The 27,990-nt window shown below is 47.2% G+C and overlaps 1 protein-coding gene across 1 annotated transcript; it reads right to left on the bottom strand.

The window, feature by feature from the left end:
- Window positions 1–1,516: 1,516 nt before the first annotated feature.
- Window positions 1,517–27,573, bottom strand: LAPTM4A (lysosomal protein transmembrane 4 alpha). The gene is made up of 7 exons (XM_040427369.1): window positions 27,407–27,573; window positions 16,328–16,448; window positions 8,621–8,697; window positions 7,114–7,236; window positions 4,229–4,324; window positions 3,893–3,991; window positions 1,517–1,746 (listed from the first exon to the last, which is right to left on the bottom strand). Exons 1-7 carry the CDS (start codon window positions 27,503–27,505, stop codon window positions 1,654–1,656), a joined length of 708 nt encoding a protein of 235 aa, XP_040283303.1. The 5' UTR covers window positions 27,506–27,573; the 3' UTR covers window positions 1,517–1,653.
- Between the last annotated feature and the right edge of the window lie 417 nt (window positions 27,574–27,990).

Raw genomic sequence — 27,990 nt, forward strand, 5'->3', positions numbered from 1 at the left:
GTTCAGTTTTTTCCGCGCGGGTGCAATGAGTTTTGATGTGTTTTTCACACTCATGATAAAAAAAAAACCTGAAGAAGGTTTACAAACATCTTTTAGCAACCACCAGTTAAAAAACGCACTGCACTTGCTTCCGGATACAATGCGTTTTTCACTGAAGCCCCATTCACTTCTATGGGGCCAGGGCTGCGTGAAAGAAAAAAGAAACAAAAAAAAACGCAGAATATAGAACATGCTGCACAGCAGAACTGATGTGTGAAAGAAAATTAAAACGCCTATGTACAGATACATCAAAATAAACGGGTCAGGATTCAGTTTGTGTGCTATGTGTTCACGTCACGCATTGCGCCCGTGCGGGAAAACTCGCTCGTCTGAAAGGGGCCTAAGGCCTGATGCACACAGCTGTAGTGCTCAGCTGTGCCCGTATTGCTGCCAGCAAACAGTGGGTCCGCAATATGCAGGCACCACCTGCGTGCTCACCGCATCACTTGACGGAGCGCTTCCGTAAGGGTTTCTCTCTGTGCCTCCGCACCGCAAAAAAAATTAAATGTGTTCTATTTTTTTGCGGTGTGGATGGATCACAGATCCATTCAAGTTGAATGGGTCTGGATCCGTGTGCCCGGATGGTGCCGATGCACTGGGGGGCAGCAAATTGCAGTCCCCAATGCACGGAACAGCCAAGCAACGGGCAGTTATGGAGCTCTTCACTGGCCGTTTCACAGCCAGATGGACCCCATTGAAATCAATGGGACCCTTTAACAACTGCGTAGACAGGGGTGCACCCGTCTAACGGCTGTTTATAACTAGGATGCCTGTTTTTAATATATAAAAAAATATATATACAAAAAGTAAAGGCTTTTCAGGGGTTAGAATAATAATAAAAGCAAGTGTCACTGCACAATCAAGTGGATGTTTCCATAGTTCTGACCACCTCCAGCTGCAGGATCCAGGCCCGGGGGAAGGAGTGGGGGTGTCACCCCTCAATGGGATAACAGAATATACAATAATACAATGACAAATACTGAGCAAAAACCACCAGGCTTTGTGCCAGTAGTCATTTCTGTGGACGAGGCATAGGACTGGCCCTAGAGCTTAGATCCGCGTCTGATGTACAGTCAGGTGACTGCGTTTTCAGCCCCTTTGCAGACTGATATGTCTCCATGGTAACAGACTACAAGCTAACTGCTATCCATCTACTTCTCAATGATTAAAATAGTAATAAAAATTATATATATTTTTTTTATTTATTCAAGAAAAATATTTTATTCACTCTTTCACTGCTGAGCGGATCACCAGGACACAGTCACCGGTATGTCAGAAGGTTCTCCGGAAGTGAAAGGCATGAAATGACAGACGAGGAGAAATGACTGACAAAATAAAAACCAAAACAACGAAATATAATAAAATAAGAAAAAGTACCAAGAATCATCATCTTCCCCCAAAACTACTTCCCCTCGTAAACGTTAATCAGTAAGAGATTGTCTGAACAGGTAAGTCATCTTCAGGTTACAGGTTAAGGCAATGTAAGCGTCGGGTTACATAAAAAAGAACGACGTCTCTTCAGAATTGGGGTGGGGGAGGGGGTTGGTTTATTCTGTGGGACGAGCAGGGGCAATATTAAAACACTAGGCCAAGCGTGGGAGGAGACCGGAGAGTTTATGAGTCCTTCTGCGTTTGGATGTAAGGTGGGGGAGGGTCCTTCTCCTTTTCTGGCATCTTTATGGCCATCTCATACGTTGGTAGGATGTACTGCAAGAGAAAAGTATTGGTTAGTGCAATAATCACTATGAAAATCATGGGTTACACCACCCATCGGATGCTACTATAAGGTGAGGTCTATCGGTCCACGCAAGAGCTCGGTTGCGGTTGGGCTGGGTCTGTGGCTCCTCTCCTTCTGCAGTTACTGCCCAGGGATCATCTTGCTCTCCCAAGTCTCCATTGTGCCTGTACTATCCTCCATTTCTCCAGCATCTACTCCTCCTGCCAGGAGATGGAGCAGAGCAACTTGAGGAGAACAAGAAGAAGGTCGGAGAAGCCGAATCAGAGAGCGAAAGGACTGGTACGCGAGTCCTGCAAGTATGCTCGTTGCTAAACGCGCCTGCTGCTCATGATGTGCCTACTCTTCATTAGCGATCAGGGTGTAAAATCTCAAAGCAATGGAGTATCCTTATGAAGAACACTGGATATTGAGCATTTATTCATCATCTACCACCTTCCACTCACTTCCATGATCTCGGTTTACCCCAACAGATCAAAGAGGAACCATCACAAAGACAACCCCCATGATGTCTGGGTGGTCTCACAAACTGTCTGCAGCCTTTACATCAGGCATGCTCAACCTGCGGCCCTCCAGCTGTTGTAAAACCAACTCCCACAATGCCCTGCTGTAGGCTGATGGCTGTAGTCTGTTCTGGCGTGCTGGGAGTTATAGTTTTGCAACAGCTGGAGGGCCGCAGGTTGAGCATGCATTCACAAAGCATGTTGCATTATGGCGTAAAGTGCGGCAAAAGAATGGTGTCTGGAGTTGCGCCAAAAATATCAATTGTTTTCTCCAGAATTTTCACCACAAAGTATGCATCACGCCAGAAAGGAATTATAAAATGTCAAAGTGGGCGGAGCCATCAAATTGGCGCATATTACGCCTCATTTATCATCCTATCATCGGCAGAAATGGCTCAAATTGTTGCGGACAATGAAGCCAGCTTATGTGGTGGTGTTGTGTGTAAAAAGTCGCATTTATGAAAAGAAAAAAAAAACTTGTTGCGAGAACAAGTGATAGGCAAGTATCAAAACAGGACGATATAAATGAGCTAAACAGGGTTTTGTCAGTAAATTGACATTCAACAAGAACAAAAACGTCCCGAGCCTGAGAAAAAAGTCGCAATTTACCACTGGAAATGTCGCAAATATGTTTCAAAAGTGCAGTCTGGCAGGTTTGGCTGAAACTGAGTTTTATTTTTGAAAAGTTGCATTTTCGTGCTATTGGCATTAAAATGACGCAAATCAGGAGAAAGGGGCAGATAATTAAGTTTATATATTTTTTTTTTAAAAGTCACATTTTAAAAGGGCCATGCGCCTTATGATCTAGAAGGTGAAACAAATCCCCACTTTTCATTTGTAATGTTAGTATTTTTTTTGGTGCAAATTATGTCATTATTGATAAATGTCCCCCACTGTGTTCTTTGGCAAACTGTAACCTTTTTGGTACTTTACGAGGGTTTATTGCAAATAGTTTGGTTTCACGTAAGAGTCTCCGATTGTTTCAGTTCTCACAGGTAACTGAAGATCTAGGATCTCCCTTGAGCTGATCGGATGCTTGTCATTCTATGATCTACACGGATGGTAGGATTTATTTTCCTACCACGTGTTTCGGGTTTTGTTTGACATTTTAGGCTACTTTCACACCTGCTTTAGGTGCGGATCCGTCTGGTATCTGCACAGACTGATCCGCACCTATAATGCAAACGCTTGTATCCGTTCAGAACGGCTCCGTTTGCATTATTCTTTAAAAAAAAAACGGACTTGCATTGAAAGTCAATGGGGGACAGATCCATTTTCAATTGCACCATATTGTGTCAAATTAAATATTTTTTTCAATCTGATTGGTTTTACATTGAACAACAGCATATCCACAAATATGCATAAATATAGTATTCCCACCCCTCCCCGCTGCTTGTTCAAAAAAAAAAAAAAAAGGGAAAATCTCTCCCTTCTAAACTGATGCATCCTGTACGGATTGCTCCCCATTCAGAATGCATTAGGATAAAACTGATCAGTTCTTTTCCGGTATTGAGCCCCAGAACGGAACTCAGTACCGGAAAAGAAAAACGCTAGTGTGAAAGTACCCTTAGACTGCTATTATTTGGCACATAACTGCATATCCATCTGTAGTTACCTGAGGAGGGGTCTCAAAGGCGGGGTACACGGCAATCTCTGGCATGTTCCTGTTATTGATGTACTTGTAGCAGTTCCACACACAGTTGATCAGGTAGGCCTGGACATGGAAAACACAAGAGGGTTATGCTTGTTGGATCGTGGGGCAGGGTCTCTTAAAATCTCATCTACGTTGCTGGTACTGTAAAATACTGTGACCTTGCGGTATCCGCAGAGTAGCCATACTATATGCGGGATGCACCCGATAACACTGAGCCGAAGCAGCAGGTAACCACGGCCCATGGTGTAATGCCTGGGAAGCTCTCTCTACACAGCAACAGCGTCTTTCGATCCTTACCTTTAGAATAATTATTAAAGTCCCAGAGAACAGGACAATGAAGAGGAGCCAGCTGGAGTCCATTGCAAGCAGGTCATCTTTATATGGGAAATCCGGCTGGAAGAGAAACAGTAATAAAAATAATACCAGTATACTCACAGAAGACTGGAGAAACAGGGAATCTTAAAACCAAGGAACACGTTCCTGTTCTCACTAAACCCGCAGTCATGTTTGGTTATTTCTCTACTTCTGGGAGATTGGCTTCAGGACTCCCCCCGACAGACATTTCCAGGAATGGTCTCCATTGTGACACAACCTTTTCTTATCATTTGTTATTGGAAGGTCAGACTACAACTTCGCCATCAATGACCAATACTTCTTAGGCCCCATTCACACGTCCGCAATTTCGTTCCGCATTTTGCGGAACGGAATTGCGGACCCATTAATTGCTATGGGGCAGCACGATGTGCTGGTCGGATACGGAATTGCGGACCCGCACTTCCGGGTCTGCAATTCCGTTCCCGAAAAAAATAGAACATGTCCTATTCTTGTCCGCAATTGCGGACAAGAATAGGCATATTCTATTAGTGCCGGCAATGTGCGGTCCGCAAAATGCAGAACGCACATGGCCGTGTCCATGTTTTGCGGATCCGCAAAACACATTACGGACGTGTGAATGGACCCTTATGGTGATTACCATGAACCAGCTTTATTCTAAGGTGTGTTTTTTTTTTTTACACCTTAGGCCTTGTTCCCACGTCAGTGTACGCCACGGCCGGCACACTGATCTACTGAATTCAATGGCTCTGTTCAGATGTCCGTTTTCTGGACCAAACATGCCCAATAATGTCTATAGGTCTGTGAAAACCACAGACAGGACATGGATGCCATCAGGGTCGAGTCTTTTTTCATGGACCGCTGCATGGAAATGCTCTGGAAACTCACTTTTCGGTCTAGTAAATGCTTGAGAAAAATGGATGACACATGGAGGGCAAAAACCTCACATGGCAGGGGCACGGCCACAGACGTGAATAAAGCCTTAGAGTTAGGACAAGTTCAACAACCGATTGCAGGAATGGAGCCAGTCAGAGATAGCTGATGGCCCGGAGGGAAAGTAGAGGCAGTAAATGAACCCACAGTTAGATCAAATTTGGCAACTACAACAAATAATCTGTGTGTATAATACAAGAAGCGGCGGCGCCATCTAGAATACGAAGGTCTGAATGAACAGGAAAGTGATCATGATCACCGACTGCTCAGAATCCCTGTACATCTGGGGGGTGTTCTCTCTAGACAAGCTTCCTGCACATCTCACAAGGTAAGGTTGTGAGAACACACAGAGCTCACCCAGACCACTGATCAGTACCCCCCACTAGAGGTTGGTACCCATCCGCAGGCTGGGGGGGAGGGGGGGTGTCGAAGAGTACAGTGCTCCTGAGCTTGGGAGAATATCCTTTAGTCACTAGCGGGCCATTCGAGATAGAGCCAGCGGAGGGGGAAGAAAGCACCGTGCTGAAGCCAGAAATACACCTATTACTCAAATATATACAAATGGCGGCTTATTCTAAAATTTCACCTGAAATGATAGGTGGAACTGCATTCCTTTTAAAAGGGAAAAAAAAAAAAAAAAAAAAAAAAAAAAACACACACACACACCACACACACACACACACACACACACACAATTAGGCCACTTTCACACTTTTGTTGTTAATTCTGGTATTGAGATCCTGCAGAGGATTTCAATACCGGAATTAAAAAGATCAGTTTTGATTTTGCACATCAGGATGCATCCGTTACGTTAAATACATTGAAAGTCAATCGGTGACTGACAGATCCGTTTTTTTTGTAGGCTCACCATTGACACATTGTTTTCAATGACTGATCCGTTTTTAAGGCCAGACACAAAACCGCAGCTTGCAGCAATTGTGTGTCTGGTCACAAAACGGAACGGAAGACGTCCTGATGCATCCTGAACGGATCTCTTTCCATGGTGGATGCATGAGGACTAAACGGTTTACTTCCGGTTTTGAGATCCTCTGCCGGATCTCAATACCAGAAAACAACAACACAAGTGTGAAAGTAGCCTTAGGCCCCTTTCACATGAGGATAGGTCATCAATAGAAAAAAGCCCAGAGAACCACTTTAAATATTACTTTATTATAAGTAATTTCCCAAATACCTTTCATCAGTTATAATAGTTTGCTCTGTCTAGGGAGCAATCATAAGGAGAAATAAAATTGCCGCCCTCCTATTAGCACACAGAAAACCTGCCCTAATCACACAGCAGGACCAGTTACTTCAAAACACTGAGCTAAAGAGATGCCTTTAAAGGGGTTCTGCACTTTGTTTAAACTGATGATCTATCCTCTGGATAGATCATCAGCATCTGATCGTCGGGGGTCCGACACCCGGGACCCCCGTCGTTCAGCAGTTTGAGAAGGCAACGGCGCTCCAGCAGTGCCGCGGCCTTCTCACTGTTTACCGCAGGCCCAGTGACGTCACGACTAGTAGCAACTGGCCTGGGCGCGGCTAAACTCTGTTCCCTTGAATTCAGCTTTTCCTAGGCCATGTGAAGTGAATGGGGCTGAGCGGTGGCACCAAGCACAGCTGCAATAAAACACATATGGCGCTGTACAAGGTTAGCAGATGCCTTCTCAAACAGCTGATCGGCTGGGTCCAGGGTGTTAGACCCCCACCGATCAGATACTGATGACCTACCCAGAGGATAGGTCATCAATAAAAACTCTCAGAAAACCCCTTTAAACGAGGAGGTTGACATATTCAATGTGGCTGTCTGATTGGTAACCCGAAGAACCCTGATCTCCACTTAATATTCTATTTTTCTAAAGATTTCAACATGGACTACAACACAAGAACCATTACAGATAGCAGATTACACTTACCAACTGCTCCAAATAGTCCTTAATTCCCGGCAGGTATGTGAGGGAGCTGATGGCGAGCAGGCACGTGAGGGCGAAATCAAACAGCTGGTAGCAGAAGAAGGGAATCAGCCAGCCGCCGCGGTGCTGCAGGGGAAAGACAGGTCAAGTCATGTATCACCACCCCCAGTACATGTCCCAGTCAGGGGGTTTTGAGGAGGATCTGACAAACTAAATATCAATATGGATTTTAACATGCCTTATGGAAAACAAGCAGTGGACAGAGGTGTCCGGCAGTGGCTTACTCCAATTTACCCCACATGCATGGTCAACTGAGCCAAGCGTAGGGGGTTCTGGAGGTGCAAGACCAGTTTAAGTGCATGTTCAGACGCTTGCAGAAATTTCTGTGACATCTAAATGGGGCTGTTTCTGAAACACGTGCATGCATTTACATAAGCCCCATGGGACAGCTGCAGAAAGGTCTCGAAAAAAAAAAAAATACTGTGTGTGACATGGAGACCGAGTGGTCAATGAAAGTTCCTATTGAGCAACCGCAGAGAAAATGTGAGGAGTTCAAGGGCCATTCCCATCTGGACACTTATCACATATACAAAGTATGTGTCATAAATGTCCACCTCTGTGACCTGCGCTTATCGAGAATAGGGTGCCTTCTTGTGGTAATTTGCAGGACTCTCCGTGCACTTTATAGGACTTTTGAAAATAGCTGAGTAAGCGTGCTTTCATATACTGAAGTGATTGGAGAGAGCCACCTCTCCATCCCTTTCAGCATAAGACAAGGCACAAGTTTAAAGAGGACCTTTCACCGATTCTTACCCCATGAACTAACTATACAGATATGGAGAGCGGCGCCCAGGGATCTCACTGCACTTACTATTATCCCCGGGCGCCGCTCCGTTCTCCCGCTATGCCCTCCGGTATCTCCGCTCACTAAGTTATAGTAGGCGGAGATACCAGTCCCTAAATTATGGTAGGCGGAGTCTGCCCTAGCGCTGGCCAATCGCAGCGCAGAGCTCACAGCCTGGGAGGTTATTTTCTCCCAGGCTGTGAGCTCTGCAATGCGATTGGCCAGCGCTAGGGCAGACTCCGCCTACCATAACTTAGGGAACGGAGATACCGGAGGGCATAGCAGGAGAACGGAGCGGCGCCCGGGGATAATAGTAAGTGCAGAGAGATCCCCGGGCGCCGCTCCACATGTCTGTATACTTAGTTCATAGAGTAAGAATCGGTGAAAGATCCTCTTTAAAGATAGCAGCAGTAAGATGAGAACTGAACTATGACGAGTGTTCATAAGGTCAAAGATAAGAAGCCACCATCTGAGCAGCCTAACAGGAAGCATATGACTGGAAAGAGCATCTCAAGGCTGTACAGAGAAAGAGGCTCATTTTTAATAAAGACCAAATGAAAAAATTATGTTTAGCTCAAAATGAGTACAATGCCATAAGACAAAGTGTCCCTAAAAGGTGTATATAGACTTTAGTTGCCATCATGTGGATGACTTGTGGGTACTCACTGTGATTGCACCGTAAACCATCATTGCACTCATTGTAAACATCAGCAGGGATATGGCAAACAGGACGCAGGCGTTTTCTGAAAAATAAGTCAGCGGGACGTTACACAGGAAGAAGGACAAGCACACCACTCATTTCTTAGGCCACTTTCACAATAGCGTTTTGGGTTTCCATCTGTGAGATCCGTTCAGGGCTCTCACAAGCGGTCCAAAACTGATCAGTTTTGCCCTAATGCATTCTGAATGGAAAAGGATCTGCTCAGAATTCATCAGTTTGCCTCCGTTCAGTCACCATTCTGCTCTGGAGGCGGACACCAAAACGCTGCTTGTAGTGTTTTGCTGCCCGTCCTGGGATGTGGAGCCAAACGGATCAGTCCTGACACACAATGCAAGTCAATGGGGATGGATTCTTTTTCTCTGACAGCAGAAAACGGATCCGTCCCCCCCATTGACTTTCAATGGAGTTCATGACGGATCCATCATGGCTACAGAAGACATAATACAAGCGGATCCGTTCATGACGAATGCGTGCGGTTGTATTATTGCAACGGAAGAGTTTTTGCAGATCCATGAATGATCGGCAAAAAACGCTAGTGATAAGGTAGCCTTACTTCCCAATGCATTTAACTACAGTTGAGGGCTGCTACAGTTTGTTACAATGTATCAGTCTAGATTTCTAATTTGAGCTAAACATTGTAGCATCACAAGACAAATGCCAAGTGTTTCGTGATTTTTTTTTTTTGTGTTTTTTTAAGTTACATTTTTTCTGGTATTTTTTAAATGCTATAAGAGCCTTTGCATTTTAAACTGAAAAGATACTGACCTTCAAAACAAAATCAAAAACTATAAGAAAGCACAATATTTTACTATAGAAGCAAAAATGTGTTGTATATATGTGAAGTGGGATGTCTGAGGACTCATGCACACGACCATGGTTTTGGTCTGTAGCCGATTGGATGCAGACCCATTCACTTCAATGCCACCTCATTACAATCAATGGGGATCTGGCGGTGAACTAGAGAACAGTGCAAATTCTGACAAAGGAGAGCGGTGTCTGCACAAACGCTGCTGAACGCAGTGGCGGGTGTCTACTTACAGTTTAGGCTACTTTTACACCTGCGTTCGGTGCGGATCCGTCTTGTATCTGCACAGACGGATCCGCACCGATAATGGATCCTAGCGCTAAGTCAATTCTGGATAATGAGTTCTGTGAGGAAGAGTAGCATGAATATTGCCGCTCCTTCCTATGCTTAGCCCTCCAAAAGGACCCACACAACGTCCGCTAACAATCTAGCCAAGGAGGTGGGTGAAGAGCCCAATACACGGGTGGCTGGAGCGAACTTATCAAGAGACTTATCCATACACATATTAGTCTCCAATCATTAGTACGGGAACATTAGGGAATCTGGCTGTGAACGCCAACACTTTTTTCAGAATCTCGCTGGTGTAAGGCGGGGGAATATATATTGCTACTAGGATCAACCTACAAACCTTCCCTTATCATCAATACCTGTCTCTAGCCATGAAAGGAATGGTTCTATGGAGGAGAATGCTGACTCCACGAACGTCAGCGGTATAGGTGGAACGAAACTCATGCGCCATCCACGCTTTATCTGGAGTGAGGTGTGTCTCAGACAGAGGATTGCAGGTTGGTATGTTTGTAGAGCATGGAAGAAAGCGTATCTTAGAAGACTGGCCCATTCCCCTTACATTTCACTCAACAATCTTAAGGGTACCCATCACTAAACTCAGGGATCTCAAGTCTCCCGGACATTCAGGGAGTCTCCCGCTATTAGATAGCGGCTCCCTGACGCCCTCATGTGAAACAATATATTCCGGAAAGGTTTACTGATAGCAGAGCAGAGAGATAAGAGAAGAGACAGGACAGAGTTTAGATTACAGGTTGAATTAACCCTTTAGGGTCAAATTGGCTTCTCAAGGAGATATACAGTCGTGGCCAAAAGTTTTGAGAATTACATAAATATAGGAAATTGGAAAAGTTGCTGCTTAAGTTTTTATAATAGCAATTTGCATATACTCCAGAATGTTATGAAGAGTGATCAGATGAATTGCATAGTCCTTCTTTGCCATGAAAATTAACTTAATCCCAAAAAAACCTTTCCACTGCATTTCATTGCTGTCATTAAAGGACCTGCTGAGATCATTTCAGTAATCGTCTTGTTAACTCAGGTGAGAATGTTGACGAGGAAAAGGCTGGAGATCATTATGTCAGGCTGATTGGGTTAAAATAGCAGACTTGACATGTTAAAAGGAGGGTGATGCTTGAAATTATTGTTCTTCCATTGTTAACCATGGTGACCTGCAAAGAAACGCGTGCAGCCATCATTGGGTTGCATAAAAATGGCTACAAGGATATTGTGGCTACTAAGATTGCACCTCAATCAACAATTTATAGGATCATCAAGAACTTCAAGGAAAGAGGTTAAATTCTTGTTAAGAAGGCTTCAGGGCATCCAAGAAAGTCCAGCAAGCGCCAGGATAGTCTCCTAAAGAGGATTCAGCTGCGGGATCGGAGTGCCACCAGTGCAGAGCTTGCTCAGGAATGGCAGCAGGCAGGTGTGAGCGCATCTGCACGCACAGTGAGGCGAAGACTTTTGGAAGATGGCCTGGTGTCAAGAAGGCCAGCAAAGAAGCCACTTCTCTCCAAAAAAAACATCAGGGACAGATTGATCTTCTGCAGAAAGTATGGTGAAAGGACTGCTGAGGACTGGGGCAAAGTCATATTCTCCGATGAAGCCTCTTTCCGATTGTTTGGGGCATCTGGAAAAAGGATTGTCCAGAGAAGAAAAGGTGAGCGCTACCATCAGTCCTGTGTCATGCCAACAGTAAAGCATCCTGAGACCATTCATGTATGGGGTTGCTTCTCATCCAAGGGAGTGGGCTCACTCACAATTTTGCCCCAAAACACAGCCATGAATAAAGAATGGTACCAAAACACCCTCCAACAGCAACTTCTTCCAACAATCCAACAACAGTTTGGTGAAGAGCAATGCATTTTCCAGCACGATGGAGCACCGTGCCATAAGGCAAAAGTGATAACTAAGTGGCTCGGGGACCAAAACGTTGACATTTTGGATCCATGGCCTGGAAACTCCCCAGATCTTAATCCCATTGAGAACTTGTGGTCAATCCTCAAGAGGCTGGTGGACAAACAAAAACCCACTAATTCTGACAAACTCCAAGAAGTGATTATGAAAGAATGGGTTGCTATCAGTCAGGAATTGGCCCAGAAGTTGATTGAGAGCATGTCCAGTCGAATTGCAGAGGTCCTGAAAAAGAAGGGCCAACACTGCAAATACTGACTCTTTGCATAAATGTCATGTAATTGTCGATAAAAGCCTTTGAAACGTATGAAGTGCGTGTAATTATATTTCACTACATCACAGAAACAACTGAAACAAAGCTCTAAAAGCAGTTTAGCAGCAAACTGTGAAAACTAATATTTGTGTCATTCTCAAAACTTTTGGCCACGACTGTATATGTTAAAGGCATCCCTTCTTCTGTCTCATTCAGTAGCTATAAAACTATTGAGAGAGAAGTATTTTTTTTAAATACATTTACACATTTAACCCTCCATTTTAATTATATTATTTACCCCAGTGTTAAATTCACCCCCCCCTGGATGCTTGTTTTTTCCCTACAGTGGGGTAGATAATTACACACAGGGTTTTAAAGAATAAACTTCCTGACTCAGACCAAGAGCCGACTCAGCGAGTCAGCAAGTGAATCGAAGCATCCGCGCATGCGCATTGCGCAACCTAAGCTTCGGTTCACTTGCTTCTTGTCAGCTCAGCGAATGAACCGAAGATTCGATTCATGAATTTGAATGAACTGATTCAAATGGACCGATCCATGTGAAAGATCCGAACTTCCCATCTCTAGTTTACTCGCAGTAAACCTTTCCGGCAACCTGTAGCAGTGTCCCCTTCTCGGCGCGTGCGCACAGTGCAAGAAGAAGCCGATGCCATCAGTCCGCAACGGCGCATCAGGCTGAGCCTGTGCAAAGCGGGAGGAGGAGGGAGAGGCGGCACTGAGGAGTAGAAGGCGGTGCTGGGCACGAACGTCGATGCATGCGGCCGGGCACCATGCATCCACAGACCTCCCCTGCTTGGGCACCTTAATTCAATGATTGACAGGTTAGTCAAACCTGTTTTTCCGCATAATAAAGCCACAAATAGCTTTTATAAGGCCACCTTAGACATCAGAATGCTGCCCTGGACATGAGCATATGTTTAGCTCACAGGGCTTATAGGTGGTGACAGAATCCCTTTAATCATATACATAAATAGGATAATTTGGGGCAGGGTAATGAGCCCCGTCCTCCACACCATAGAGCAAAGTGTGCAGATACTGCATATGTTTGGAAAATGTAATAAAAAGTTTGTGAAAGAAAAAAAAAAAAAAAATCCCTGAAATGAGTTTTTGCAGGTTGGGATGTCTGCAAACCAGTTCCACCACATCATTCTCCTGCCGCCGCCTACCCCCGGGGAGCCACAATATGGCCCAACATCAATCACATACTCTCTCCCCTCCATACCCCCCCTCCCCCCACTAAACCAAAACACAAAACAGACATTTCTCTATAGCAGAGAAACTGGGGTACAAAAATTACCTGAACCCTTAGTGTATACAAGACCACCAAGACTGACAATAGACCGGTTCCTACCGGGCCCCGACTTTCCTTATTATTGCCATACCGTAGAACAACCTTAAACGGTCAAGGCCGAGGATCGAAAGGGGCCCGGCCCCCCCTCCCACCCCGAACATAAGGGCACTCCCCAATCATTCTCATAGCAACATTAACTCGGCAAGGATATAACTATGAGGAACTAGTACATGTCTCTTTGGTCCTCAGCGACTCAGACGACCTTCAGATATAGAATTTCATATTCTATAATCATTTTTTTTTTTCTCTTCAGGAGTTGCCACGGAGATCCTTCTCGTGTGCATCCAGCCATTGACACGCCACATCCGGATTGTCGAACATATGCGTCCTCCCTTTCGCCACCACTCTCTATCTGGCAGGATATATCATTGAGTAGGGCTCTCTGCCGTTTATTGACTTCTAAGAAACGCGCTCTCCTTTTCTGGACTTCAGCAGAGAAGTCAGGAAACAGGAAAATGCCATGTCCACTTATAGCAAGATCTGCACAGTCTCTTGCGCCTTTTAAAATTGCATCTCGATCTCTAAAATGCAGGATCTTAAATCCGCAAAGGCCTTGGCGGTGCCCCTGGCGGTGGAGGGCGGAATGGTATGCGGTGGACCTGCTCAATAGCGAAAAGCGGAGACAATATTTAAATATAAAATTTTTCAATTCGTAATAGCTGTGTCCAAATAAAACATACAGCAGTTTTTATAGCTTGAGCTGTATATGTTGTGTGTAATAAAGATGGAGATTGCATGTAATATATTCAACGCAATACTATCTGATAAATCTGGATCACACAATCGCAATGTCTGAACGTTGTATCAGAAAAGCGATCATCTGTAGTCCGGTCCAGGTTTTGAATAATACTACCGATCGGATATGGTTCGGTCCAGATTTTGAAGGTTGCGTTATCCCTATATAGGAAACAACTTTTTGTCCCTTATTTTTATTATACCTTTGACCACTGAAGAAACCCGTGTGGTTTCAAAACGCGTTTGGTGTCTTAAAAGCACAGCACGAGGCCAAAGAACAAAGTCAGCGCTGTAAAGGTGTCAACTCGCATGCGCAAAAAAAAAAAAAAAAAAAAAAAAAAAAAAAGGTGCCGGCACCAGCGTTCATACAGAGAGCGGTAACAAGCGGTTTGAAAGCCAGACCAGTAACACCGGACCAGAGCCACGTAGGTATTGATCAACATCAAATACAGCGAAATTCTGGTAATCTGCCCGATTAGAGCGCATGATAATTGTGCCATATGTTCAATTTATCGATCAGATAGTGACTGCAATAATCATCACTGCGCGTATTATAGGGAATAATTAAATAAGTGCCAACTAGAAGACTGACTGCAACCTCTCGATATACACAATAGCCATAATAGTTCTATGGGAAATTCATTAAAAATGGTACAGCGAGAGTTTGTAACAACTCCTTCTAGTACTGCTGTGGAACGGGACTACTTCCGGTTACTTTCACATTTGCAGCAGAGGATTCCGGCAGGCAAACTGATGTCATTTGTCAGACGGATCCGGATCAGTCTGACAAATGCATTGAAATACCGGATCCGTCTCTCCGGTGTCATCTGGAAAAACTAATCCGGTATTAATTTGTTTTGCATTTTTTAAAAGGTCTGCGCATGTGCAGACCGGAAAGCCGGATCCGTGTTTCTGGAACACTCAATGCTGGATCCGGTACTAATACATTTCAAAGGAAATTGATGCCGGATCCGGAATATGTTCAGTATTTTTGGCCGGAGAGAAAACTCCAGCATGCTGCGGTATTTTCTACGTCCAAAAAAAACGTAAGAGGGACTAAACTGATGCATCCTGAACGGATTTCTCTCCATTCAGAATGCATTAGGATAAAACTGATCAGTTCTTTTCCGGTATTGAGCCAAGAGGACAGAACTAGATAGATATCGAAAACAAAAGCACTAGTGTGAAAGTACCCTAAGAGTAGTGCGTGAGCTCTGCACTAACTAAGCAGAGGGACCGTGACTACATATCATTTCATGTTTATTTATTACTTTTTTAAATGTGTTGAAGTATCTTAAAAGGGATTATGGTGATGTATGTATATGTTAGATAACCTTTTTAGTTCACTAGTACTGGGTGCAGTACCGATACAATAGCACATAATGCACGTACAAGACCGTGTCATACAGAACCCATATGATGCCACCAATGCACACAACACACGAGGACCTCCACTGACAGAATGATTATGCAAAAAAAAAAGGAATGTACTCCGTATGCATTCCGTATTTCCATTCCGTTGAAAGATGGAACATGTCCTATTATTGGCCGCAGATCACGTTCCGCGGCTCCATTCAAGTCAATGGGTCCGCAAAAAAAAAAAAAAAAAAAAACACAAATGGATCACATACAGAAATTAATCCGTATGTCTTCCGTATCCGTTCCGTTTTTGCGGAACAATCTAGTGAAAATTTTATGCCCAGCCCAATTTTTTCTATGTAATTACTGTATGTGCCATAGGGAAAAACGGAATTGAAACGAAAACAAAAAAATGGAACAACGGATCCGTGAAAAACAGACTGCAAAACACTGAAAAAGCCATACGGTCGTGTGAAAGAGGCCTAAGTCTGCAAATCGCGGAACCCAGGTGAGTGCATGCTGGCATTTTTACTCAAAACGGACATGTTCTATTTTTTTGTGGGGCTGCAGAACGGACATATGGATGCGGACAGCAGGCGATGTTTTATCCGCATCTTTTGCAGCCCCATTGATATGAACGGACCCGCATTCAATCCAATATTTTTTTGGTGTATTGGTTGCCAAGTCATTCATCTCAATGGGGCCCCAAAAGATGTAGACATCACACCCGTATGTCCTTTCCACGGCCCCCATGCACACAACTGCAGTTTTGGTCTAAAGCCTCGGGATCTAAACCAGATTTTTCGGTGACATGTTTTCATCCCCCTTACACCCCATGTATTGGCATTCATATCGGAGAGGACCAACCCCTCTAGAGGGTCATTTTTAACAACACATTGGAGCGGCTGTCCTAGATGATAAAAGCTCACCGGCCACTTTCTCCGAGGCATAGTAGTTCCCAATGACTTCATACTGGATGTCCACTGTAGGCACGGTATCGGGGTGAGTGACTTTCACAGTCAGAAGTATTCCCATGAGCAGGTTGACCACCTGAAGGCAAGAAAAGAAGAAGAGGAATTAGGTTAAAACCTATAAAACATGCAGGTTACATGGGTTGTTCGATATCAGATTTGCTGTGAGAAGGGATATACCCCAGAAAACGGCGGTGTATAGAGAACGTAACACTAATGTGAAGATCTGATCTGCGGATACATAACGATACAGTGCAAATTACCAGCGAGTGTGGGATCCCAACATCTCACCCTGGAAAATTACTGCTAAATACTCCCAGAATTACTCAACCTTCATTTCGGTAGTTATTTTTATTTAAAGGCAATTTGTTAGCTTTTATCAAGAGTAGTGTGAATATGAAGTTTTATTCTGCTCCTGCCCTCTGTATTGAGATGCTTTATAGCCCTTCCCATCTGTTCTAAGTGGCAGCTGCTGCAGCGATCTCCTGTCACAAGCAGCTCAAAGCAGAGGGCACTTCACAATGAAGATCCACTTCTTGGACACTTAGAAATAAAACTTCATATTCACACTACTCCCATGTAATATCCACAGGATATGCCATAAATGTCTGACAGTCCTCCACCTATCCCTGGAGTGCCGCCCCCATGCTACCAGCATGCAGCAGCCAGAAATGGTTGGAATTATGAAAACTGCATAGCAATGGCCGCTCGACTGTTTCCGTAGGCCCCTTTAAGATTGTGTTGCACCCTTCTGAATATAGAAAACCGAACCAGAAGGGTTGTCCCATAGCCATGCCGAGGTGCTGTGTAGCTGGCCAGCAGGCCCAGCGCGGTGTCACTGCAGCTGCCTTTTATTCTGCCGTTCCCAGGCAACAATCTCATATCTGTAGGGGAAACACGTTATGAAACCAAGTCAATAAACCCGCCCCGCACCAGCAAAACCAACACAAAGTAAGACAGTGACTGACGCAGAGGAATCTGGCCAGACGGCATTTCCTAGACAGACCACGGCCCGGGTGATGTAAACTCAAGGAGCCCTAGTGATCTAGGATGCTGCGAGCTCCAGCAGGTCTAATGTCCCCTACGGGAACTCACAGCGGCAGATAGGACTATGACAAAGGCACAGTCAGGGAAAGGAGGCGTCACACAGCGTTTCACAGACTGCCCACTAAATCTACAGGTCTTCCGGGTTTATGCTAAAGGCTGCACACTCCGTCCGCCACCAATGCACGCCGAATTCCACGTTAGTTATACACGGATTTGGACGCCGATTTCTCACTGTGCAAGGCAAAAAATTAAAGTTGTGAAAAAAAAAGGAGCAAGAGCGGAATCTCGTCGCTGGTACGGAGCGGCCGCACACGGGACACAGGAATTACATGCGGTATTAGTCCCGAAATGTAGATTTCACTTTCTCTATTGCAAAGTGTGAAATCCACGGCGGAGAGCCGCAGCATAAACCTTCAGTTCTGTACTGCAGACCCAACCACGCTGTGGATAGATTATATATATATATATATATATATATATATATATGCAGAAGGTGAATGGCTTAAAGGAGTTTTCCCATCGTCAGGATATGCCCCCATTGTCCCACCCGCACCTACACCGAGAACAGAGCCCCGAATGTTGTGGAGGGTGCAATGTGCTCCATTCATTTCTATGGGGCCACCGAAATTAGCCGTCGGCCCCCATAGAAATGAATAGGAGCGGTGGCCGGGCAAGCGCAGTACGCTCCCATTCTCTTCTATGGGGAGAGCGCGTGGTACGATTAATTCGGCCACCACCTTCCCCGCTCCATTCCCAGCGCCTATCAGACAACGGGGACATATCCTAGCGATATACCCCCATTGTCTCAGATGGGAATACCCCTTTAATATCTCATGCACTTTCCAGGTATTGTACAATGCTGCAGATTTGCCGTAGCATATCCTGAATCAAGAGAGGTCTGGCAAGTTAAAAAAACTAAGAAAACCCAGAACGGCTCGTCCACTCCTAATCCACACTTGAAACCCCAGTAACGACCTTGCTCCTGTGATCCGCCCCGTCCTCCCCCCAGGCTGCAGTAATGGCGTATTGCTCTGGCTGCAGCAGCAAAGTCCTACATACCACTGCAGCCAAAACTGTACGTCCCCGGCTGCAAACCGGGGAAGAGGACGGATCGGCAACGCTGGATCGGTACAGCACCGTGGCCTATTCAAACAGCTGATCGGTGCGTGTCCAGCACCCTACACACCCACCAATCAGATGGCCTGAGGACAGGCCATCAATATTAAACACCCAGAAAAGTCCTTTAAGACTATATGCATAATGTATTACATTTTTAATTAACATGCAACATTTTTCCAGCAGTGTAAAAGTTTCCTTCTTGGCGTATTTCAGCACTGGGCCAGTACTGTGCTGTACCTAAACAAAGGACTCCGCAGCGATGCTTCTGGTCCCAGTACAAATCCAGACTGGGTCACATATGGAGCTGCAGCCAGTCACAGCGAAATGCCGCCAGGTGACCTCGCCGCTGAAGCTAGTGAGCGGCTGTCCAGGTCTGGGACTGCAAGCATCCCTGAGAGGAGCCGCTTTACTAGAAACGCGTGGCAGGCGAGTGGATTTCTTTTAGGTACAGCACAGAACTGGTCAAATGTAAGAAGTTGCTTAAAGGGGTTGTCCAATTTTTTTTTATATTGATTACCCATCCTCAGGATAGATCAGTAATAACAGATCGGTGGGGTGCCAGAAGTCCACCTCAACTTAAAATATGACTTTAAAGAGGACCTTTCACTAGAATAGAAAATCTAAACCAAGTATACAGACATGTGGAGCGGCGCCCAGGGATCTCCCTGCACTTACTGTTATCCCTGGGCGCCGCTCCGTTCGCCCGCTATGCCCTCCGGTATCTTCATAGCTAGGCTCCACCCAGGGGAACCTGCCGGCGTCTCATTCTCCTATGCTGTAGCGCTGGCCAATCGCAGCGCTCAGCTCATAGCCTGAGAGGCTTTTTTTTCTCTCAGGCTATGAGCTGAGCGCTGCGATTGGCCAGCGCTACAGCATAGGAGAATGAGACGCCGGCAGGTTCCCCTGGGTGGAGCCTAGCTATGAAGATACCGGAGGGCATAGCGGGCGAACGGAGCGGCGCCCAGGGATAACAGTAAGTGCAGGGAGATCCCTGGGCGCCGCTCCACATGTCTGTATACTTGGTTTAGATTTTCTATTCTAGTGAATGGTCCTCTTTAAGGCTGGAATAACCCTTTAAGGGGTTGTCCGCTTTTTTATATTGATGACCTGCCCTCGGCAGGTGTCTGTCTGCCAGCACCCCCACCGATCAGATGTTTGAAGAGAAGGCACAGCTCGTACGAGCGCTGCCTTCTCTTCATTGTTTACCTGCTCGCCATTGCAACCGCAGTGCAATTACAACTATGACGTCCCCATTAACTTCAATGGGATGCAATATGTCTGTGAAGGTTCTCATTTATCCAGGTCATGGCATATCTGTAAAGAGTTTCAATGGGATGGCTCTGTGGACCTCACTTGAATAGAAGCAGCAGACCCATAGAAGTGAATAGAACGCCATAGTTGTAATTACACCTCTGCGGCTGTGACGGCGAGCAGGTAAACGATGAAAAGAAGGCAACATTCTTATGAGCTCTTCTTTCTCTTCAAACATCGGGGGTGTGGGAAGTCGGGTTGCCATGTGATGTTAAAGGGGTTGTCCAGCATTTAGTAAGTGGTCGCTTGTCTTCAAGATGATGGACAGGGGTTCAACACCCTGCATCACCGGCACTGGAGCTACACCGCACTGTCAGCATTGTAGTGAACCGCAAACTAAGCTGTAGAAACCAGTGTCAGGCAGCTGCTGCCAAGGCCAATAAGATAATGAGTTGCATCAAAAGGGGCAGAGATGCCCGTGATGAGAAGATAGTCCTACCACTTTACAAATCACTGGTCAGAACACACATGGAGTACTGTGTACAGTTCTGGGCTCCTGTGAACAAGGCAGACATAGCAGAGCTGGAGAGGGTCCAGAGGAGGGCAACTAAAGTAATAACTGGAATGGGTGGACTACAGGTCCCAGAAAGATCATCAACATTAGGGTTATTCACTTTAGAAAAAAGACGACTGAGGGGAGATCTAATTACTATGTATAAATATATCAGGGGTCAGTACAGAGATCTCTCCCATCATCTATTTATCCCCAGGACTGTGACTGTGACGAGGGGACATCCTCTGCGTCTGGAGGAAAGAAGGTTTGTACACAAACATAGAAAAGGGTTCTTTACGGTAAGAGCAGTGAGACTATGGAACTCTCTGCCTGAGGAGGTGGTGATGGTGAGTACAATAAAGGAATTCAAGAGGGGCCTGGATGTGTTTCTGGAGCGTAATAATATTACAGGCTATAGTTACTAGAGAGGGGTCGTTGATCCAGGGAGTTATTCTGATTGCCTGATTGGAGTCGGGGAGGAATTTTTTATTCCCCAAAAGTGGGGAAAATTGGCTTCTACCTCACAGGGTTTTTTGCCTTCCTCTGGATCAACTTGCAGGATAACAGGCCGAACTGGATAGACAGAGGGCTTTTCTCAGCCTTATGTACTATGTAGTGCAGGGAGCGCACGGCCCCCACTGCCTCCTGAGGATAAGCCATCACTTACTGAAGGCTGGACAACCCCTAGAAACACATGCAAAAGCTCAGCCAGTGCAGCACATCGCACACCGCTGCACCAGCGTCCCTCTACATACACTGGACCCTGCGCCAGCGTCCCTCTACATACACTGGACCCTGCGCCAGCGTCCCTCTACATACACCGGACCCTGCGCCAGCGTCCCTCTACATACACCGGACCCTGCGCCAGCGTCCCTCTACATACACCCGACCCTGCGCCAGCGTCCCTCTACATACACCGGATCCTGAGGGTAGTAGTCCATTCAGAAAGTCCTTCCAATTGTTTTCTCAAGTTCAATCACAGCGTCCCATTACTGACAGAAACCAGTCCCACTGCATTCATCAGTCACGTGTGTCCAGAAAACACCATCATCAGACGTCAATGGAAGGTTAAAAGGACTTCAAACAGATTCATTCTGATCCTTGTCAGAAAGTAGGATTAAAGCAAAAAATTCATACAATTTCAAGAAAAACGTAATTTATTAGCCTACGCTCACATGCCACATCCGCTGGTAGTTTTGCCGCAGTCTTCCGAAATCGTGGAAACACGGAGCACGTTTGTCACCACGATGGAAGACTGTGGCAGAAGTGCTCCGTGTCCACGGCAAATAGTCCATCTGAGTGAAAGCGAGGCGCGGAGTCTGGCCGGCTTCAGGCCTCCTCCACCGCTCACGTAGCCACAGTCACACATCAGTGGTTTTCCCACAGAGTGTGGGTCTGTGGCGACATCTCAGAAGCACACCCTCTTTTTGCCCATGATTACGGATCCCTCGCCCACATTACAGTCTATGGGTCAGTGAAAACCGCAGAAACATGGACGTGCTTTCCACGGGTTGATGCTAGGAGATGCTCTGAAAATGTATTTTCGGCCTAGCAGTGTATGGGGTATAGGGATGGCACGGGGAGGGCAAAGAGCGGACACACGGCTTCTTTATGGACATCTTCATGGATGCACCACGGAGGTCATGGCGTGAATATCTCCTTATGTATTGCAAAAAACTAATTCTGTGGTGAAAATCCGCAACATAAAATCGCCATCCTGCGGATTTACAGTTTACACCACTGGCTCGTTGCATTTGATCATTTGTGACCATGGTTGTCCTACCCCACAACAGTTCCTTCTAGCCCTGAAAGTGCTCAGCCTAAGGCTCCATTCACACGGCCGTATGTGTTTTGCGGACCGCACATCGCCGGCACGCTCATAGAAAATGCCCCTTTCTTGTCCGCAATTGCAGACAAAAATAGGACATGTTCTATTTTTTTGTGGAACAGAATCTCAGATCCGGAAGTGCGGATGCGGACAGCACATTCCGGCCCCATTGAAAATGAATGGGTCCGCACCTGTTCCACAAAATTGCAGAACGGATGCGGACCCATTTTGCGGACCCTAAGGCTACTTTCACACTTGCGTTGTTGTTTTCCGGTATTGAGATCCGGCAGAGGATCGCAATACCGGAATTAAACGGATCAGTTTTGATTTAGCACACCAGCATACATCCGTTCGGTTAGGATGCGGTCGTGTGAAATCAAAACCGAAAAATAAACAGATCGGTCACTAAATACATTGATAGTCAATGGGTGACGGATCAGTTTTTCCCCCCCCCCCCCCGTTTTTATGACCGGACACAAAAAACACAGCCTGCAGTGGTTTTGTGTCCGGTCACAAAACGGAACGGAAGACGCCCTGATGCATCCTGAACGGATCTCTTCCATTCAGAATGCATGAGGACTAAACGGAAACGGTTTTTTTCTGGTATTGAGATCTTCTGCCGGATCCCAATACTGGAAACAACAACGCAAGTGTGAAAGTAGCCCAAGGCCTCATGCACACGAACGTTGTTTGGGTCCGTATTTGTACCACATTTTTTGTGGCTCGGATGCGGACCCATCCACTTCAATAGGGGCCGCAAAAGAGGCGGACAGCCCTCCGTGTGCTGTCTGCATCCGTATGTCCGTTCCGCGGCCCTGCAAAAAAACGAAATTGAACATGTCCTATTATTGTCCATATCAGTCAAGCATAGGACTGGTCTATTGAGGGCGGAACGCACATGGCCGGTATCCGTGTTTTGAGGGTTTGCGATTTTCAGACAGCAAAACATGGTACGGCCGTGTGCATGAGGCCCTAAAAAAAAGAAAAAAGCCACTTACCTTTTCACCTGCGATCCACTCCAGCAGAGGATCCCTGTACACCAAGCAGCACATGACCACTGAAGCCAGTGAATGGCTGCAGCGGTGCACGTGATGTTACACTTAGATCCACAGATGTCCGTGAATATGTAAGTGGCTTTTTTTCTCTCCTTTAGGCCTCATGCACACGGTTTGCAATTTGTGACATGAGGCCTAAAGGAGAGAAAAAAAGCCACTTACATGTATCGGCCGTGTGCCTTCCACCCTCAATAGAACAGTCCTATCCTTGTCTTTTTTTTTTTTTAGGGGGCCGCGGAACGGAGGTACAGATGCAGACAGCACACGGTGTTCTGTCCGCATCTTTTGGCGCCCCATTGAAGTGAATGCGTCCGGAAAAAATGCGGCTCAGATGTGGACCCAAACAGCGTTCGTGTCCATCGAGGCCTAAGGCTGAGCCCCTTCAAGGCCATAAGTAAAACTGCTGTGGGAGGAGGGGGAGGGGGTGGCTTTATAACCCCTTTAAGGGGTCAGTGAACTTTGAAGGACTTCTCCAGAGCAACAGGAACACAAATGGTTTAACAGGAAATAAAAAAGTTTAAAAAAAAACTCAAGGAAACTGGTTTTGCTAAGAAATGCTGGTATTCAGTGAGAAGACTGCCCTGACGGGTCTCTCCTCAAGGTCGTTACCTGCAGAAACCAGTGGCTCGGGGGCAAAGTCAAGGTCCTACTAGACTACGAGCCCTGCAATCAGGAGCATACTCCGTATAGGAATCGCCCTCCAGGACATACACAGCACCACAACACCGCGCTCCAACCGTCAGTACAGCAGACCCCGCGGTCAGGCAGGAGCTCACAGCCTCCTAAATACGGAGGAGGAGCAGCGTTTAGTGCGGCCGTCATATGCAGCGTGTTCCCTGGACCAAACGCGTGTGTGAAACTGGCCCTAGGAAAATTAACCCTCTGTAGTGGATCCCAGGCTAGCTGTGGACTTTCTATTGCAGATTTTACTTTCTGCAACGCACAGGGGGAAATCAACACGCAACAGGACCCGAGAAGCGGCAGAACGGGACCTGATAAGGGTGAGCCCACACTGGGCGGCACAGACACGGCCATGACGCAGCTGAAAATCGTACAGAGTCACTGTTAGATGGCCTCGTCTGTGTCATCAGAAAATCCGCAGTCATCTACCAACCAACAGCGGTTTTCTACCATACTGTCGCCCGTGTGGCCTCGCCCTACACAAACCCTCTGCACAATCTGCTAATAGAGTGTTAACTGGTTGCTGACTGTAAGGCCTCATCCACACAAACATTCCCCCCCCCCCCCCCCCATTTACGTTCTGTTTTTTGTATTCCGTATACGGAACCATTCATTTCAATGGATCCACAAAAAAAAACTAAAAAAAAAAAAAACGGAAGGCACTCGGACGCCACCCGTATTTTTTGCGGACCGCAAAATACTGAAAGAGCCATACGGTCGTGTGCAAGAGGCCTAATGGCGGTGTGGTTTGCCCGATGGCGGGTTTACACGATGCCGTTGTGCTGATTATGTTTGCTTTTTTATTTTTTTTAACGCGTTTCCCTGTAAAAACTGCGCAGGCAATTCCCACACTGCGATTACAGAAGTGCAGCAATAGTGGTAAAACACGTACATTTTTAAAGAGGCAACGTGTAACCCTGCCCTAAAGCTGCGCGTTTTTTTTTTTGCGGATTGCACACGGGCCCATTCATTTCTGAGGCGCCACAAAAAATAAAAAGCGGAAACACACAGATACTATCCGTGTGCTGTCCGCATCTCTGAGGCCGGGCTGCAAATGATAGATCCTGTCCTATTCTCCATTTTGCAGACAAGAATATAGTTGCAGGATGCACATGGACCGCATCTGTATTTTGCGGATCCGCGACGGATCGGGTCGTGTGCAGGAGGCGCACCCGCTTCTGGTTGCACCAGCCTCAAACAGGTCCCATCTGTGACTCTCGCTTCCCCTTTCCTAGGCACCGATGGGTGACGGTCAGGCGGCTCCTGACAAGTGCCAACCACATCCATGGAGGTCTCTGCTGCTCTGCACTGGTAACCATCATAACCAAACTGGTCACCTACGGCCTGGCCCCCATCCTACAATTCGATTATTCCGCCCCCCCCCAACCAAAATATATCCGCAGGCTTTCTATAGGATCGTGCAGGGGCATCCAGTGAATGGCAGCCGACATGCAACATGAGGATTTCCCATTCAGAAGAGAAGCAGACACCGGTCTCTTGAGTTTCTCCCAATGCTTTTAGGTTAGCATCCGTCTGGAAAGGACTCCCTGCGAGGCTGCCAAAGACGTCATGCAATACAAAGCAAGGAACAATGGACAATGTCCGTGAAAATGTCACGGCTAACCAGCCAACGAGCTCGAGGATAACAGAGGAAATTCTGAAATCTCTCCCATTGTAAAGTCTCTGCTTGCTGCCAGGGAACTGAAACATTGCTGCTCACAGGTACGTGGCTACTAAGGACTTTCATGGACAAGATCTCCCCAGTCCTTTATCCAGGACACGAGGACGGTACTCGGAGGTCACTGTACAGGGGGACAAGCCGACGTCGTGGGCAGGAGAGAACGAGCGCCGGAGGATTCCCAGCAGCAGAACGACTCTACTGGGGTGAAGGTCGGAGGACATTACACCGCCGTACATCGGCAGGTTACTGCAGACCTCAGCCCTCTGCTATATTACACCAGGGGCCAAAGCAACATGCTTAGAAGTCAAGATGAAGGCGCACGGATTAGGAATATGGCCCTCACTGCCCGCTGTAGACCCGGACTATTACAGCGAAATCCTCCCCCGGAGACTATGGTATCATACTGCGGCACATGGGAAGCCTTCAGGTCCGTGCGTCCCCCTACTAAACCTAAGGGCCCCCATGTATCGGTGGCCAACCCTCCCCCCCCCTCAGTGCCCCGGGGGCGTGGCCACTACTGGCTGACCAGGCCCCGCCCCCCAGTGCCCCAGGGGCGTGGCCACTACTGGCTGACCAGGCCCCGCCCCCAGTGCACCAAGGCTCTCTTTTGCCCCAGAGCGCCTGCACAGGTGTAATAACAGAAGGTCTCCGCAGATTTTACTTTTACACGGTTCTTGTTGTTCCTCACGAAAATCTGCGCTAATAAAACGCACGTAATCCGCATCGTGGGCAGGCAGCCTAAAGAAGAAGTCTTTTCTTGGGAGCGCAGCGACTGATTTTCACAATCCAGGAAATAGGATCAACCCTGCCAGGCAGTAGACCTGGTTTAATAGGGTTGATCCTGCAGGAATAAGTGCTCTTTCAGCATGAAGATACAGCGTCCATGTTAGAAGATGAGCATTACAGATTTACACCACAGCTACAATAACGGCGACCCCTGGGGGTCGTCCCTAAAGTTACAGAACAGCAGGAATCTGCTGCCAAGAGAAATAAGAGCCGTCGTGTTCCCGGGGTATGCAAAATGGGCACAGGATAGCCCAGACAACACCGCTGGAGTCCTGTGCCCCCCTCACCCTCGTCTACACCAGTCCTGTGCCCCCCTCACCCTCGTCTACACCAGTCCTGTGCCCCCCTCACCCTCGTCTACACCAGTCCTGTGCCCCCCTCACCCTCGTCTACACCAGTCCTGTGCCCCCCTCACCCTCGTCTACACCAGTCCTGTGCCCCCCTCACCCTCGTCTACACCAGTCCTGTGCCCCCCTCACCCTCGTCTACACCAGTCCTGTGCCCCCCTCACCCTCGTCTACACCAGTCCTGTGCCCCCCTCACCCTCGTCTACACCAGTCCTGTGCCCCCCTCACCCTCGTCTACACCAGTCCTGTGCCCCCCTCACCCTCGTCTACACCAGTCCTGTGCCCCCCTCACCCTCGTCTACACCAGTCCTGTGCCCCCCTCACCCTCGTCTACACCAGTCCTGTGCCCCCCTCACCCTCGTCTACACCAGTCCTGTGCCCCCCTCACCCTCGTCTACACCAGTCCTGTGCCCCCCTCACCCTCGTCTACACCAGTCCTGTGCCCCCCTCACCCTCGTGTACACCAGTCCTGTGCCCCCCTCACCCTCGTGTACACCAGTCCTGTGCCCCCCTCACCCTCGTGTACACCAGTCCTGTGCCCCCCTCACCCTCGTGTACACCAGTCCTGTGCCCCCCTCACCCTCGTGTACACCAGTCCTGTGCCCCCCTCACTTTCCTGCCTCAGTAGCAGCTACCCCCGGGGCTCCTCCTTTGCCCCGGCTACATGAAGTGTCACTGCCGGCCCTTACCATGTACTTGGTGCCCAGGATGATGGTCCCGGTCCGGACATGACAGCAGCCGCAGCACCGAGTGCTGTACAGCCGGTCCCGGCTCCGCTTCACATTCATGCTGCGTAGATCTCGTCCTCCGTTATCGCTTCTTGTCGGGCTCAGCAGCGGACGTCACACGTAACGTCCTCCGACAACTTCTGTAAGGCGGGGCCTGCAGACTTCGGGCGCCATGTTTGAAAACGGCAACAATAACGCTTCCTAGATACGAGCCGCCATCTTGGAAATGGGAAAAATCAGGTCTTCTGTCCGATGAGTTTCCGTGTTGTTGTAACGCGCTTTTTGGCCACAAGGTGGGGCTGCTCTGTGGGGCTGCTGACGAGGAGGTATAGGAAGTGGTGTTTTCTGTACAGAACTTTCTGAAAGTTATATAATGACTGGTTCTTATATGGCTGACCTTAGGAAGGGGGAGCAAATGTCAATCTCATCTTGCAGCAAAAAGAGCATCATTTAAAACCTGCAACATATCGCTTTATACCGCAGATCTCCACCATAGATTTTACTCTTTGCAATGCTTTGCGGGAAATCTGCAGCCTTTTTTGCGA

The sequence above is a fragment of the Bufo bufo genome, chromosome 4, assembly GCF_905171765.1.
Source record: "Bufo bufo chromosome 4, aBufBuf1.1, whole genome shotgun sequence".
NCBI classification, from domain to species: domain Eukaryota; kingdom Metazoa; phylum Chordata; class Amphibia; order Anura; family Bufonidae; genus Bufo; species Bufo bufo.

What these genes read in the sequence shown, in the direction of transcription:
- LAPTM4A (XM_040427369.1), bottom strand. Translation starts at nt 27,505, where the DNA reads ATGAATGTGAAGCGGAGCCGGGACCGGCTGTACAGCACTCGGTGCTGC. An exon ending in TGGTTTACGGTGCAATCACA is followed by an intron (nt 7,237 to 8,620) that starts GTGAGTACCCAC and finishes TTTCCCCTGCAG; the next exon opens with CACCGCGGCGGCTGGCTGAT. An exon ending in CTTTAATAATTATTCTAAAG is followed by an intron (nt 3,992 to 4,228) that starts GTAAGGATCGAA and finishes TTCCATGTCCAG; the next exon opens with GCCTACCTGATCAACTGTGT.